The sequence below is a fragment of the Micromys minutus genome (genome assembly GCF_963924665.1).
Source record: "Micromys minutus genome assembly, chromosome: 1".
Taxonomy (NCBI): Eukaryota; Metazoa; Chordata; class Mammalia; order Rodentia; family Muridae; genus Micromys; species Micromys minutus.
The window spans coordinates 250,893,276-250,908,140 of NC_137969.1; the positions used below are offsets into that span (position 1 = coordinate 250,893,276).

Here is a 14,865-nt window from a genome sequence, read left to right on the forward strand (position 1 = left end):
GCATTTTTGTTTCTTTCCCTCTGTAGGCCCAGTGATCTTGCTGTCTAGCAGGGTTTGAATTAATGATGGCCCCTGGGCTGTTGTCCTTCAGGTACGCCCTTGCCCAGTGACTAGGTGCCCACCCACCACCTTTGTTAGCCGTGTCAGAAGACCCTTCCTCTAACCCTCTTCCTTTAAGCCCCTTCTGCATGTGTCTGCCATCTATGGCCCCCTTCTAGAAACTAAGCATCCTTTCTCTGGCTCCTGTCTAGGGAAGGTTTCTTCATCTTCATACACCAGTCTCATCCATAGCTGGGACACTGATGCCAACCCTCCTTATGAAGAAGGTGACACCAGGTCCTGGCATGATTTTATTGATTGAAAGGGACTTACAGTAGCTGTGTTTCTCTGCTGTGTAGGCAGCAGCCATCAATGAACAACCGGTCCTTCTTAGGTTAGGCCTCCTTTGTTGACTGGCCCCGGATCTGAACTCATTCAGGCCATGTTTGATGTTAGCATGGTGGTTTATGTATTTCAACAAAGCTGCCTACAGCCAAACACAGCTGGTTTGCAAGCTAACTCCCCACCTCCTAATTTTAAGAAATTCAGTTTTGTGCAAATAGATAATTGGAAGTGGCTGGGCTTGGAAGGAAAAGGACAGTGGCAGCTGCCAGCTCCAGCAGCCACCGTCTATGTGGCACTACGTCTGTCTGGTCCAGGGCTTGCCCCTGCTTTTGTTGTGTCTACTGCTACGGCTTTGCAGTAAGGATGTCAGGCTCTGAGCTCAGAACCATGCCAGTGGGCATACAGACAAAGCCTACCTGGCTCTCAGCCTGCATCCTGCCTGTCCTCTGCCCACTTGCCAACATGGCCCCTGCTCCTGATACACAGAGGTTGATTTGAAAGTTAGCAAGCTTCTTTTCTCGTTAACTTTGAGTCAGGATGGTTGAATTTACAGCTGGCTGAATACTTCCCAGAGGATGGTGTAACGATATTGATTTTAGCGGAATGAGTCATATGCTGCTGCCTGGGAACATAGGCTCAGTCACCACGGGCCAACAACACAAGCTTTTCCCTGTCAACAGCTTCCCTACATGCTCATGAGTCTGTGGCTAGGAACAAAGAGCTACAGAGAAGGAAAGGTCATGAGTTGCTGGCAGGTCTGGAGGTGGGATGCAGACAGTGGGACTTTGGGGTCAGACAAGCCAGTCAGTTGTCTGCTTGGCCGGCCACAGGGCCAGATGTCCTCTCCCTCACCAGATTCCCTTTCCTCAGCTCTGAGATGCAGGTTAGTTTCTGCCATTCCCCAGAATTGCTGTGACAGGTGGAGGATCCAGGTAGACCTGCAGGACAGGCTTATTGTAACCTCAGAGTAACTAAGCCAAGGTGAGCTCCCTAAGGACCAGCACTTGGGTTTCATTTCATCTGAAATGCCACTGATGCTCTGGGAGCCAGACATGCTGAATGGAAGCGCGGGGGGGGGGTCTTCCGGGTCCTGGAGCCTGCCTGGCCATAGGGTCTCTGATGCAGCATTAGACTGGCAGATGATGTTATCCTGGCTCCATGAGTGGTTGCCTCAGGGAAGCCTGACTTCTCCCTCTACCTGAAAGAGGAAGAGGTCCAGCTCCAAAAAGTTGTCTGCGCAGCATCACCGAGCGTCTCAGTGGTAGCTCTGGGTATGTGTGTGGAATCCTTGAGCCCTGGCTTTACTTGAAGGATGCTTTATCCTAGGGCTGCAGGTTGAACTTGGAGTCTCAGACTCATAAGCAAGTACTCTGCGCTGATCCCCTCCCACTCCTTGCTCCAGCCCAGAAACATATTTTCTATTTGTATCATTATTGATCCAAAAGGGAAAAGAAGTAATTTTTCTTAACTCCAAGAAGATCCAAACAGTTTTTATACTGGTTGAGCTCATTATAACCAGATCAATACAGCCAAGTGCCAATGGATTACATATTTTAAAGCTCAATTTCCTATAAGCCTGCAGTGAATAAACAGAATTTCCTATAATAAGCAGACAAGCAAGATAGTCCCAAGGTGAAAGGTCTGTTACAGCTAGCCCAAGTGCTGAAGAAGCCCCGCCCAGGGGGAGAACTGATGGACAGGCTACCATCTGGGAGAGGGAAGAGAGTGCCACAGATTCCAGGAGAAGAACCTTCACCTCAAGAGTGGTTCATGCTCTCGGTCAAGTTTCTCCTTGCTGACTTGTCTCTCAGCCTTTCTGCAAGTCTCCTCAGCAAAGGCAGAAACCAGCCCAGGCCAGCTGTATTTTCCAGGCCTCATGTGAAAGCTCAGCATCATTAGTCTCTTAAGGTCCCCACTGTTAGAACCCAGCATCCCTTGGCTTTAGCTTTTAATTTAACCACAGAAGAATTTAATAAGTTAGGGTTTAATTTTTCAAACAATAATGGCTCTCTTTGGTTGCTTCCTCCAGAGTGCACTGAACACTCAGTCCCCCTGACTGCATGACACAGCAGTGAAGGACCGGTGAAGGTTCCATCGCGAGTGACAAAGCCGGGCCAGGACACAGGTCTCTCTGGCTCTCGGCTTATCTATCACCTGTTTCCAACATCCAGCCAGACGATGGCGGTGATGCTGATTTCTGAACTGAAGCCTTTAGCAGAATGTTTTCCCTAGTGTTTCCCATCAGGTACCTGTTAGCTTATTAAGAATCTTTTAGCTTTGGGCCCCTTTAACAAAGAAAGATAGCAGAGTCCCAGCTCTTAGAAGTAGGAAATGCACTTGGCAGCCTTTTTTTAAGTGGAAAATTTTAGCCTTTCAAAGACAGATTTTCAGCATCTTTAGGAGTTGAGGGAAATAGGTTTTTCTTCTTTTTAGCAGGAAAACTTCAATCATCTCCTTCCAGCAGTTCAGTGTCCCTGCCCCTCCCCCCCTTCAGCAAGGCTGTGTTACTCACCTTTTAACAAGCATCCTGCTGCCATTTCAAAATGAAGAACATGGCTGGTCCTACACTGTGCTCCAAGAACCCAGGAAAGCTTCTGCTCCCTACAGGGCAAGTTTTCCTTTGCTGGGTCTGAGGATGGGCAGTAAGTTCCAGATCTGGAGGTATAGAGGGCAAGAGACTCCCTCCCTATTCTATTTGGTGGCTCATTTGTTACCTGTATGTCAGCTGAATGTCTGATCCCTGACTGTAGCCTAAAGGTATGAAGAGGGTCTGGAGAGATGGTGGAGCAGTGAGTAGAGTACCCGCCTCAAGCATGAGGACCTGACCTGGGGCCCCCAGCACTCATGAAAGCCAGGTGAGGCAGATCCTGCCGTAATCCCAGCCCCGAGGAGGCAGACACACACTCACAAAAAGGGGCGAGGAAGAACAGCTTGCGCTGTGGGAAATAAGAGTAGACTGGAGAGAGAGCACATCCCCAGTTAGATTAGTTCACTGTACAGGGTTTGTCTGAGGGTTTGGTGACCTAACAAGGCACCCACAGTTTGCTGGGGTCCCTGAGCAACAACATAACACAAAACAAAAATAGAGCTGCAGTTTTAAAAGGCTCTCTTCTTTTCTCTACAGACCAGCTTCCAAATCTGTGATCACAGCTCAACAGGGTCCTGTAACTGAGTGTGGGGTTGTGAAACATTCAGCAGCTGTTAAGGGCTTCTGAGTGTGCAGTGACCAAAAATTAATTCAAGCTCAAACGGGTAATGGATCCAAGATGTTTCTTGTAGCACTCACCCAGATTGCATTTCAGGCTTCCCTGTAGCCTCAGTCTGAGCACACATCATGGGCGTTTGTGCACCGTGCCTGCCATTAGGCAGTGGGAATGCCAACATGACCTACCCAAGCGCCCCAATTCGGGCACAAGGTTGTGTGTGATGAAGTGCAGTGCTAACCCTGAGTTCAAAAAGTTTAGTGCTCTTGCCGAAACGTCAGTGACAGCACCATTCAGAGAGCTAAGCACTTTTTAGTATTTCATACCAAGTTAGGAATCCTTGGGTTGTTTTGTGGTAGAGTGTTTGACTTTAAAATTACTCTTAAAAACCAAATTCATAAAAAAAATTCACTGAATGAAGTTTGTCCTGGGACAGTTTCCATCAGTTTCTGAAATAGCTCTTGATACACTTTTGCCATTTTTTTTTTCATGGATTCATGCAGCATGCTCTTCTCAGCATATCTGAAATCCTTTAATTTTGAAAACCTTTGAAAGTATAGTATATCCTGTTATATCAAATATAATTCTTGTTTCTTTCTGTTGTTTACTTTTTTGAGTTAGGGTCTCACTCTGTTGCCTGGGCTAGTCTGAAACGTACTCTGTGGCCCAGGCTGTCCTGCCTCTGCTTCCTGAATTATGGAAGACTTAATTTGTCATGTAAAAATAGAATAAGTAAGCCATCTCATTAGAATGTAGATTTGCTTCCATCTTTAGTAAATAGTAAAATTATTTGGATATTAAGGAATTGTTTTAGAATTATTTTTAAAGATTACTGTGAGCAAATGTTTGTATTACGGCATGTACCTGTGTACCTGAGGTTGCTTGGAGATATCTTGGAGAAAAAGGAGCAGTGAATGGCAAAGGCTGCTGAGCCCTCCTCTCAAGGTCTCATTTTGTCAGCCTGAGGCTCACTGATTCAGCTAGCATGGCTGGCCAGTGAACCCCGAGGGAACCCCAGCATTTCTATGTCTCCCTTGCCCCTGCACCAGGATTAGATGAATGTGCCACCCAAACTCAAATTCTACTGTTTATACGGCAAACACTTTATACTTTACATACTGAGACATCTCCCTGACCCTCCCCAAAATGTAAAATTAATAATTATTATTTTTCATTCTACAGAGAAGGTTTTGAAAGTTTTTCCCCCTCTGCTGGTGTTTGCACCAAGCACCTTGGGAACAGCAAGCACAGCTTTACCATAGAGATGTGCCCTGGTACCAGAAAGTATTTATTTATTTTTTTTGGTGTTGCCAAAAAGTGATTTAAGTGTCATTTACTGAAGACTGTACTTTGGGGATGGGAAGTTTAGCTCAGTGGTAGCATGCTCATTAGCCACGTTCGTGGCTCTGAGTTCAGTTCCTAGCACCAAAAGAACCCAATAAAACCAAAGCAACTAGTGTCTGCAATTTGAACTGTGGATGAGTGGTTTTCTGACTTGGTTTAAAACCCTTTAAATGAATACTTCATTTGACTTTGAACTGAGTTGCTGAAATACAGGAATATAGTAATAACACCTTCTAGTTAGTCTTGAGAACTCTTATTTGCTAGAGAAAATGGGTTCTAAGTCCTCTGTGAGCAGTATTCTGCATCCCCGCGAGTCCCTGTCAGCCTCCTTGTGTTCTTTAGGTAAACAGAAACTACAGTTGGATAGCTTTCAAGCCCTGGGTCACAGGGCGCTATCTGCATTTAGATAAGAGGAAGCATATTTGGTTCTTTTGCACTTTTATGTTTTCAAGGAAGTTACTGTGCCCTTGGGCTGGCCATACAGCTCAGCAGGTGAAGGCATCTGCTGCCAAGCCTGATGAACAGGGACCTATATGGCTGAAGGATAGACCCAGCACCCCAGGTTATCCACTGATTTCTGTGTGGCCATGCGCTTTCACCAATACTAATTTAAAAATGTTTTAAAAAGTTGCCTGATGCTCTTAATACATGGCATATTACGATGTATTTAAAATTGGCTATTTTATTTTGCCTCACTCTGTAAGATATCCTGTTTTTGGTACTTTAAAATATGCCGGTAATGTGATTGGAGAGTTAACCAGTGCTTACAAGTAACTCTGTTCATTCAGAGGTCCAGCACCCATGCAGGCCTAGAACTCCAGCTACAGGGAACTCGTCTCCCTCTTCTGGCCTATGCTGGTTCCTGTACACACATGGCATACACTCAGACAAGCAGACACAGAAATGCACAATTAAAAAAGAGGACGTCTTTAAAACCCATGTTGATGGCATGCAGGCACACCACTGTGTTTTGTAAGTCATCTACAAACCACTGCACGGCCCTGATGCCTGCTTAAGTCCTGGATGGGGATGGGTAGGCTTGAGGACAGTGGCTCCGGCCGTTGGATCTGTCCCTCTGTGACTCTCATAAGCCATGATTGATGAGTTTCATTTCCTTACCGGACAAGCTGGAGCTGGCTGAGTTCTTCCTTGGTGTGTCTGGGGTCAGCAGACAGAGGAAGTCACCGGGGAGTGCTTCCCGCCCAGAATGAACAAGCACAGCCTCTAGGGCCGAGATGCAGACACACTGTCCTGACATTTCATCACTGTCTTTGCCACCAGCTGTGTGCTTGCAGGTGCGTGCATATGCACAGGTACAGGGAGGCTGGTGGTCAAGCTAGTGAGTCCCTCTCACTGGGGTCAGGCCTTAGGGGTCTGCTGTCTCCACTCCTCTCCCTCATTGATAGTGCAGTTGTATGCACGCACCACGAAGCCCAGGCTTTTATGTGGGGTTTGGGGTCAAACTCAGGTCCGCATGCTTGTATGACAAGCACTTTACTGACAGTCATCGTCCCAGCCCCTCGGCTGCCAGCATCTGTTCTGCTCTGCCACTGTCCTGGCTCAGTGGAGGAGCCCTGGCAGCCAAAGACAGCTGAGGTTCTCCTTCTGGCTGAGAAGTCCTTATGCTGTCTCGGAGGGAAAAGCCTCCTCTATGTTTTTGTCAGGTGGCAGGTGCTGTCCCTGGTGTGTAAACCTGGCCCCTCGTGACGTGTCAGGAGACAGACCAGGTGCTTCCCTGTGAGGTGCCTCTCAAAGCTAGTCTGATTTCTTGGTGTGGGTTTGGGCAAATGAAGTGTGACAAACAAGAGTCCCATCAGTGCTGTAGAATGCACAAGTCATAGTGTGTGTGTGTGTGTGTGTGTGTGTGTGTGTGTGCGCACTCGAGCACTGGCTGGCTTTAACCGTTCTTGAATGATGGACACTTCTGAAGTTTCTATTGCTTGCCTCTAGGAAACCATAGTGACAGCTGTTTCCCACACCATATGTGTCTGCATGTGCCAGATACCACAGTGTGCACAGGGACTTGACAACTGTCTATGATGATATGAAAAATGGCCAGGGCTGTCTCAAGTCCTGTAGAGCTAGTGAGACCCCAGTGAGCCACACCTGATGTCCATTCTGTGGCTGGGCTGCTGTGCATGTCACTGCCATTTGTAGCCCAGCATGTCAGGTCACTCACACCTGCTGCACTCTGTAATAAATCTGTCTTGAATTTTATAAGGATTGGAAGACCGATCCTGAAATAAATGCCAACCAACTCTGCTTTTGGATTTAGACTCCTGGGTAAACAATCTCCTGCATTACCTGTGCAACCTGAGAAACTCTCTGAACCTCCCCGAGTCTGTTCTCAGCCATGTCGGGGTTAGTTGGTGTATGGTTTAAATGAGATAATACAACTATGAGAGTTCTAGGATCAGCTGCCTGGATTAGCCCTGGGTCTTGGGTTTGAGAGGAAATGGAAGCGAGCTGCCATCCCTGCTACGTGGTGAGCTGTGTGAACATTCCCTCTTTAAAATACTTGTGACATGAATATTTTCTCACTTTTTCTTGTCTGTCTGTGTTGCAGGAACCCAAGTGTTTAGTGGTCAGAGTGACTTCAGAGTCACCACCTTGAAATTTCATCCAAAAGACCACAACGTCTTTTTATGTGGCGGCTTCAGCTCTGAAATCAAAGCTTGGGACATGAGGACTGGCAAGGTGACGCCCTTCTTCTCAGGCTGTCCTTTCACACGTGGGGAGTGTGTGTGTGTGTCTGTGTATGTGTGTGTGCGCGCACACTCGGGCGTATAGAACAGAGATCAACCTTGGGTTCTTCAGGAGCTATTACCTTGTGTTTTGAGACAGTCTCACTGGGACCTGGGCCTTGCTGATTATGGGAGGCTGGCTAGCCAGAGCGCTTCAGTGACCTGCCTGTCCCTGCCTCCCCAGCAGTGAGTGTGCAGCCTCATGCCACTACCTCTGACCTTTGACATGGGTTCTGGAGATTGAGTTAAGGGAGTTACGTGGCCAGGGCAAGCACTTTGACTAAGCCATGTACTCAGTGGCTGCTAGGCCAGCCTTTCTATGTGAGGATTTTCCTTCATAAGGTCAGTAACTAGGGACAAGTCAGCACCTGTGTATTTGAGGCAGAGCAGTTTGGGCTTCATATTTAATGAGGGCTAAGCATCATTTTAGAGCTTTTAGAGAGTAATTTGGAGTTGTTACACATTAAAGCATTCCAGGCACCAGTCTATGCAGAGTATCACCAGGAAGTTGAGTGCCTACTGTATGTGGAAAATGAGTCTGCCTAGTGTTCTCCTGAAGGTAGACACTCTGGTGCAGAGAACATTCGATGTGGACACATGTGCCTGTGGAGGCAGGACAGTGATTTCAGCTTGCTATGACGGCTTCCTGGAGGAGTTTTGGCCAGAGGCTGCTTTTACTTCTTTTTAGGAAGATAGAGGCACAGTTGGAGGCATTCCTGTGCCCTGTTCCACTTGCATGGAAGCTGAAAGGGAAGGAAGAGGTGCAGAGCAGCAGACAGTGTCCTCTTGCATTTTATCACAAAGGGCATCATTCTTGTTGGCTCTGCAGTACTGGGCAGACCTCCCAAAGGCATCCACGTCACCTGGGGAGACCATAGACATGCATCAAGGTTTCCAAAGCCTAGATTCTGTATCCATAGCCACACTGTGTGCCAGGCCAGCATTCCAGGGAGGTGTTACAGGCTGTGGAAGGATCATGGGCTTCTGAACAGAACCTGCAGAGATCCTTGCTTCAGGGTACTTGATGGGTCTCTTCCTTGAGACACTTTCTACGTGACAGCATAGATCCATACACTTTCGAAACACCACTTCGCTTTTGCAAAAATATTTGGGAAAGAGGGATATTACAAATAAACTAATGGACACTGGAACTTTTGAAAGCACTGGAACATTTTCTGTTTAGGATACAAATACATAATAAACAGAAGGAAACGTTTGATCATGGTATGTAAATCAAAAACTTATAGCTGGGTATGGTGGCACATGCCTTTAATCCCAGCACTCAGGAAGCAGAGGCAGGTGGACCTCTGAATTCAAGAGCAGCCTGAATGAGGTCTACAGAATGAGTTCCAGAATAGCCAGGGCTACATAGAAACCCTGTCTCCAAAAACAAAAACAAAAGAGAAACCTTGTGAGCAGACCCGTGGGGTGGAACCGTGTGGCCTAGCTCTTCTGTGAAGGTACACTCTGTGTATTTAGCCTCAGAGTTTAAACACGAAGAAATTACTCACTGTGGATGCCATCTGATTTAAGAGTTTGTTGAAAATACCAGCTTTCCTCCCGGGGCAGACGCCAGCTGATGAGTTCTGGGGAGAAGCAATTAGAAGCAGATGTTGCTGTTGCTGCTATCCGCACGTTTGCGAGTCTCTCCCAAGCTAATAACGTGGGTGAAGGGATCTGTGCACTGTTTGTTTTCACTTCCTCTTTACCAACAGTCCTCCCACTCGGGGTCACACAGAGTGGGGCAGACTGGTTATATTTGCATCGGCTGGGCTCAGGGGACCACACACTGTTTTGACAGCACTGCTGATTGCCCCACCTGCGGAGGCTCTGTCCCTGGTGCTGAAGTCTGCAGTGGACCAGGCTGGCTTCAGACTCACAAGGCCAACAAGCAGTGTGGACCTTTTCTGACTGCTGTGGCTGGGTTGCAACCTGTCTTCTTATGCCAGCAATTCAGGGGAGGGGCCAGCTAGCCAGCCAGAGGGACAGGGTGATGTTAGCTGCGTGTGCTGCTTCCCAGCACATCCTGGTCCCCCTTTTAACACAGAGTCGGCTTGCTCTTACTTTCCACACTCTTGAATCTGTGTTGTTGCTGTTTTAATGGAGCTTATAAGGGTTTTGCTTGAGGTCAGGTTTCAGAGATGTCCCTTTGGCTTAGTGTGTCTTGCTTACTTGTTCCTGCCTTAGCCCCGGTGGCCAGAGCAGCATCTGGTAGGTTTTTGTGTAGAGGGAATCAGAAAAGGGGACTTCTTATCTCACCTGTTATTTTGTAAATAAAGTGTTATGCGAACACAGCCATATGCATTCATTTATGTCCCCTGTGTGGCTACTTTTGTACTACAGGGGCAGAGTTGAGACTACATATGCAGCCTGTGGAGCCTCAAATCCACACCAGTCTGGCTGACCCTGGGTATAGAGGGCCTGACTCTCATAACTGTTGAGACTGATCTTTGTGAGCCTCTAACAAGATGGCCCCTGGACCAGGCCCTGCTCCATGCATTCTCACAGGCACTACTTACTCAGAGGATTTTTTTTCCAAGATGGTTCTCCAGACAGCAATGTTTGGGTCATTTTCCTTGTTTTCTCTCAGCGGACATTAAGGTTTGCTCTGTCATGCAGGCCACAGAAGCGGCTTCCTTGTGCTCAGAGTTTTTCCACACAAGACATTCAGGTCCTTAAGCTCAAGTCTAATAACTCAAATTCTGAGTCAAAGTAAGCCAGCATTTTGCAGGCAAGGAGCAGGCTTCTGCCATCAGGGTTAAGAGTCTCAAGCCCATCACTCACCTGAGGGCTTCAGGCACAGGGTCTGATGAACAGTGGACATCAAACTTGGAAGTTTTCTGCTAACCAGTAGACTTTCTGAATCCTTAAACTCAGCAAAATGTCAAATGTTGGGATTTTGACCGTCTAGCCCAGCCCAGTTCATTACGGGAAATGGCTGCTTGGCTCTCTTCCTCCTTCTCTTGGCTTATCTCTGCCGTGGCTTGCTGACTGGAGTCCATCTCATCATGGCAAAGTGCCTGGCTTTGCTTCCAGCATCTGCAGGATGGATTCCACACGAGCCAGCCACACTGGGCTGGCGGGATGCTGCTGGGGCCATATTCTGTGACTATTTCCTTCTGGCATCTGCCCTGAGAGGGCTGTTGTCTGGAACTCAGGTGCCCTTAGTCTGACCTTCATGATGCTATGGGTGCCCCTCCCTCCAGGGCCAGAGGCTTGAGCTGTGGGAGACTTAGGTTCACACCCCTCTTCCAGGCAGAACAGGTAAATCTGCTGTGATGTACAGTCCCCCATCAGTGTGGCAGAGGGAAACAGGGAGGGTGTCGGCAGAGTAGGGTTCTCAAGTTTGCCCCACGGAGGAGAGACACAACCCTCATTAGGATGTAGATTTTGCCTCCTGTGATGGGGAGGGTTCTGCATGGCAGCAGGCTCCATGGTGCAGAGGGTGCAGCAGGAGATGGGAGTGGAAACCTTTGGGAAGCCAGTCTGGAAGGACCTGAACCTCTTGGTCCCTGACTTCTCGCATGTGAGCACCGTGGGTCTTCTTCTCAGTGTTTCTGTGCCACCCATGACCTTTCTCCATGTCTGTGGCAGCTTCTGACCTTGAGCACCTGTGGGCTTCTTCATTCCCAGGTCGGTCATCTCTGCTCCTCCAAGGAACCCGAACCAGAACAGGCATCTAGGGCCATTGGTCTCTTCCACAATGGGATGTGAAAACACTTAGCTGTTTAGAATGATGCTGTGTGGGCACTAAAGAGAGCCTATGTGGGGTAAAGGACTGTGTGAACCAGGCTCTGTGGTTCTTGGCCACAACTGGGCATCCAGGTCCTGCTTCCGGTGGGATAACAGCACCAGCCTTCTGGTTTCTACTCTGGTGATACCCTGGCTCTGAGCCCTGCATGGTGTGCGAACCGTAGAGTTGACAGCTCTCTGGGCCCACCACACTGTGTCCCATGATACATGTCACCTTCAAAGTCATTCTGTTAGGAGGCAAAAGTTAGAAAAAGTCATCAAAGCAACTCCTCCCCTCCCAAATTAGTTTTTATGAGGTTTGTTAAGAAAGTTTGAGTGGAAGCTTAGAAGTCATATCCTGTACTTAGCAGATTGTCTTTTTGCAAGGATGGACGATGAAACTTCTGCCTCAGCAAGTTGCTGTGCAAACAAGGCAGGCCTGGGTTGGGAACTAGAGCAGCCCTGGAGAATCTAGGCCGAGTGTCTCAGAACTAAGGCAGCTGCATTCTGGCCCACTTCCTTTCCCTTCCTGTGCATTGATGCCGGGCAGAGAGGGGGCTGAGCGCTTCTGCATCTGACTCCTGCTCTACTCTTGAGAAAGACAGCTGTGATGCCTTCAGACTTGCTGTGTCTCTGCTGCAGGCCCGCTGCTCCTCTGAACCTCTGACTTCCACCCGCTCCAGGATCCTCCCGATAATATCAGCTCTGACAGGCCAGCTCACTTTTGCTCAGCACACCCTGGCGCTGCTTTGACACAGATCATCAATATTTCATGCTTGTTCTACATTCTTCCTTTCTTAAGTGTTTAAAGGAACATTTTGACTTCTTGAATTGGCTTCTTGACCCCCTTCTGGAGCCATGTGCGAGGTCCCCTGTGGCACGTGCCCTAACATGAGGTGATAGTGGCTCTTGGCCTTGAGGACCTTCAGCCTGGCTTTGGTCATCACAGCCTTTTGCCTTTAAACTGGAGTAAGCCTTGCCCGAGGCAGGGATTGGTCTCTTCGCTGCTAGAGTAGAACCTGCTATTGTGCTAAGCACATAGTAGGCTCTGGGAGAGGAAAACTTACAGGAACGACTAGCAGCTCTAGTCAAGACTGATGGAAAAATCCTGAGTAGTTAACCTGTTCACCGGCATGCAAACAGTGGTCGTCAACAGGCACAATCCGTTGATCTCATTGCTGGCCGCTCTTGGGGTGGCCTTCCCCAGGTGGAGCTTCCTCCCTGGGTAGGGGTGGCCTGAGGAGAGAGGGGCTGCACTGGTTCACCTTGTCCAGTGCGTGGAAGCATCTGGAAGCTGCCTGCTTTCCTGTCCTATCTGGGTGCCGGTGTTGAGGGGTTTAAAAACAACACTGACCACAGCCTTGAGGCCTTAGTGTGGGTGCTGGTCAGAGTCCTGAGTGGAATCGTCAGGGTTTCTGGGGCCCGTGTCTCCCCATGGCAGCCGTTGGAGACCCAGCTTCGCCCACGCAGTGCTCCCTGCCATCAGTTCTGGTGACACTGTAGGCAGGTTGCTTATTTGCCCTAATGAGGTTTTGATTACTTTCCATTCGTCTCTTTCATCTGTTTTATATTAAAACGCCTTTCTGTCCAGACTCTTTGTCCTCTCTACAGTTCTTATTAAGCTTTGCTGTAAACTTTTAAATGTAGGTAGCCAGGAGACCCACAGAGCCTGACATGTGAAGGTGGGTGAGGCCCTGGGCCACCCCTCAAACCTCTGTCTCTGTCCTGCTTTAGCAGGCCTGGGAGGGGAGCTTGCACCATCTCCAGTGCAGCCTCAGGCCGGGAAGCATTACCCAGAACCCCTGCAAGGGTAAGCCTGCTGCCTACAGTCTAGAGAGGAAGCTGATCTGACAGGTCAGCTCTCAAGGCAGGGGCTTGGAGGCCATGGAGGGTCAGATCTGAAGTCAGGTGTTACCTTCTCTAGTGCAGAAAAATGAAGCATTTCATTCGTTGATGTCACAGGTGTTTTCTGAGTTCGTACCAGATACCAGGTATTGTCCCAAAGCATGATGTGACATACCAGCTGGACCATCCATTCCCAGAGATTCAGTCTGCAGAACTAAGCCTACTGCTGAAGACAGGATCTGTGTCTTAGGATGTCTGATGCCATGTCAGCCCAAACCCTGGGCAAAGAAGGGCAGCTAGTTCCTGGAGTCCAGAACCTCCAAGACCTGCCTCCTAACTTTCCCCGAGTCTGTTTCCTTGGGTGAATTACTAATGAGAGACCGTGGGAGCCCAGAGGCCAGTAGCCTACAGTGGTTGTCAGCACCCACCCGCTGGGGAACTGAGTATGAGGAACAGTGACCAGAGATCACGCTCTGTGGACATGTGATGATTCTATGAATCCCTGTGTGTAGATAGATCTCTGTCTTGTGTATCCTCTCATAAGACATTTTGCCACCGGGGAGAACTCTGTGATGTGCCCAAAGTTTCTCACTCTGAGGTTCTTAAAGTTCTTTTAATTTAAGATAGAGATTCTCTTCTTTTACTTGACTTTCTTTCCCTGACTAACAGTGTCCAGAACTCACCAGGTTGATGTCCAAGTTATTTTTATTTTATCCGAGTATATGTTAAATACATGGTAATCTTGTGGAGACAGCTTTATTCAGATACCATCCAAATCACGTCTTTAAAGTACTAGCACTGTGGTTTCGGTGTGTTTCCAGCACACAGCGGCCATCCCCTCGGTCAGTCGTGAACATTTTTGTCACTTGTAAAAGGAGCCCTGTGCCTGTAGCAACCTGGCCTCTGTCACCAGGCCCTGCAACCCTGGGCCAATGGCCGTCTCTAGCTGTCAGTTACGAGCCCTGTTGAGCTCCGTAGCGTACTTACTGATTTCCTCCTTGCTGGACATATTTCTTTTTCACTTGTTCTGTTTTTTAATTTTTATTCTTTTTAAAAAGACACGATCTCACTCCATAGCCCATGCTGGCCTTGAACTAAAAACAATCCTCTTGTCTCCACTCTGAAATGCTGGGATTGCACCTGTGCTCCTCTTCATGGGTCTGTGCTTTTTTGAAGGAAGAGTTGACAGCCTCAAATGTGACTTGGCTTTACCCTCCTCGGCTGCTGCAGGCCTGTCAGTTTACAGCCTTACACATTTTGATACTTTGTTACGAGGAGCTTACACTGGAAAGCTTACTGTGCAGGCTTGGAGATCTGGCCCCTCCGTGTTCTTAAGTACTTGGCTTTCCCTGATCATCTTCTTTTCCAGTAGGGGTTGCAGCTTTCTTTTGATTACTGTGAGTTTTTTTTTTTTTTTCTGTTTTGTTTGAGACACGTCCTCTGTTGCTTGAACTCACTCTGTTGCTACTCTTGAATTCCTGGTCCTCCTGCCTCTGGGTCAGCAGCTGTGTGATTCCAGGCCCATGCCGCCAAACCCGCCTCTTCCTCTTGCTTCCGCTGAGCATTTGTACAGTGCTGTTTGCTCCTCTCTTAGCACACGGCTTACTTCTTAC

General features: G+C 48.3%; 1 protein-coding gene across 3 annotated transcripts in view; it reads left to right on the forward strand.

Moving 5' to 3' along the window:
* WDR25 (WD repeat domain 25) overlaps positions 1-14,865 on the forward strand; it is a 127,054-nt gene that overhangs the window by 84,690 nt on the left and 27,499 nt on the right. For 2 of the 3 annotated variants that reach the window (XM_080928074.1, XM_080928075.1), the window contains exon 6: positions 7,498-7,628. The exons of the other annotated variant lie outside the window; for it this stretch is intronic. In XM_080928074.1, the coding sequence (XP_080784200.1) occupies positions 7,498-7,628 (131 nt within the window). The remainder of the gene's footprint in view (positions 1-7,497; positions 7,629-14,865) is intronic. 3 annotated transcript variants of the gene reach the window in all.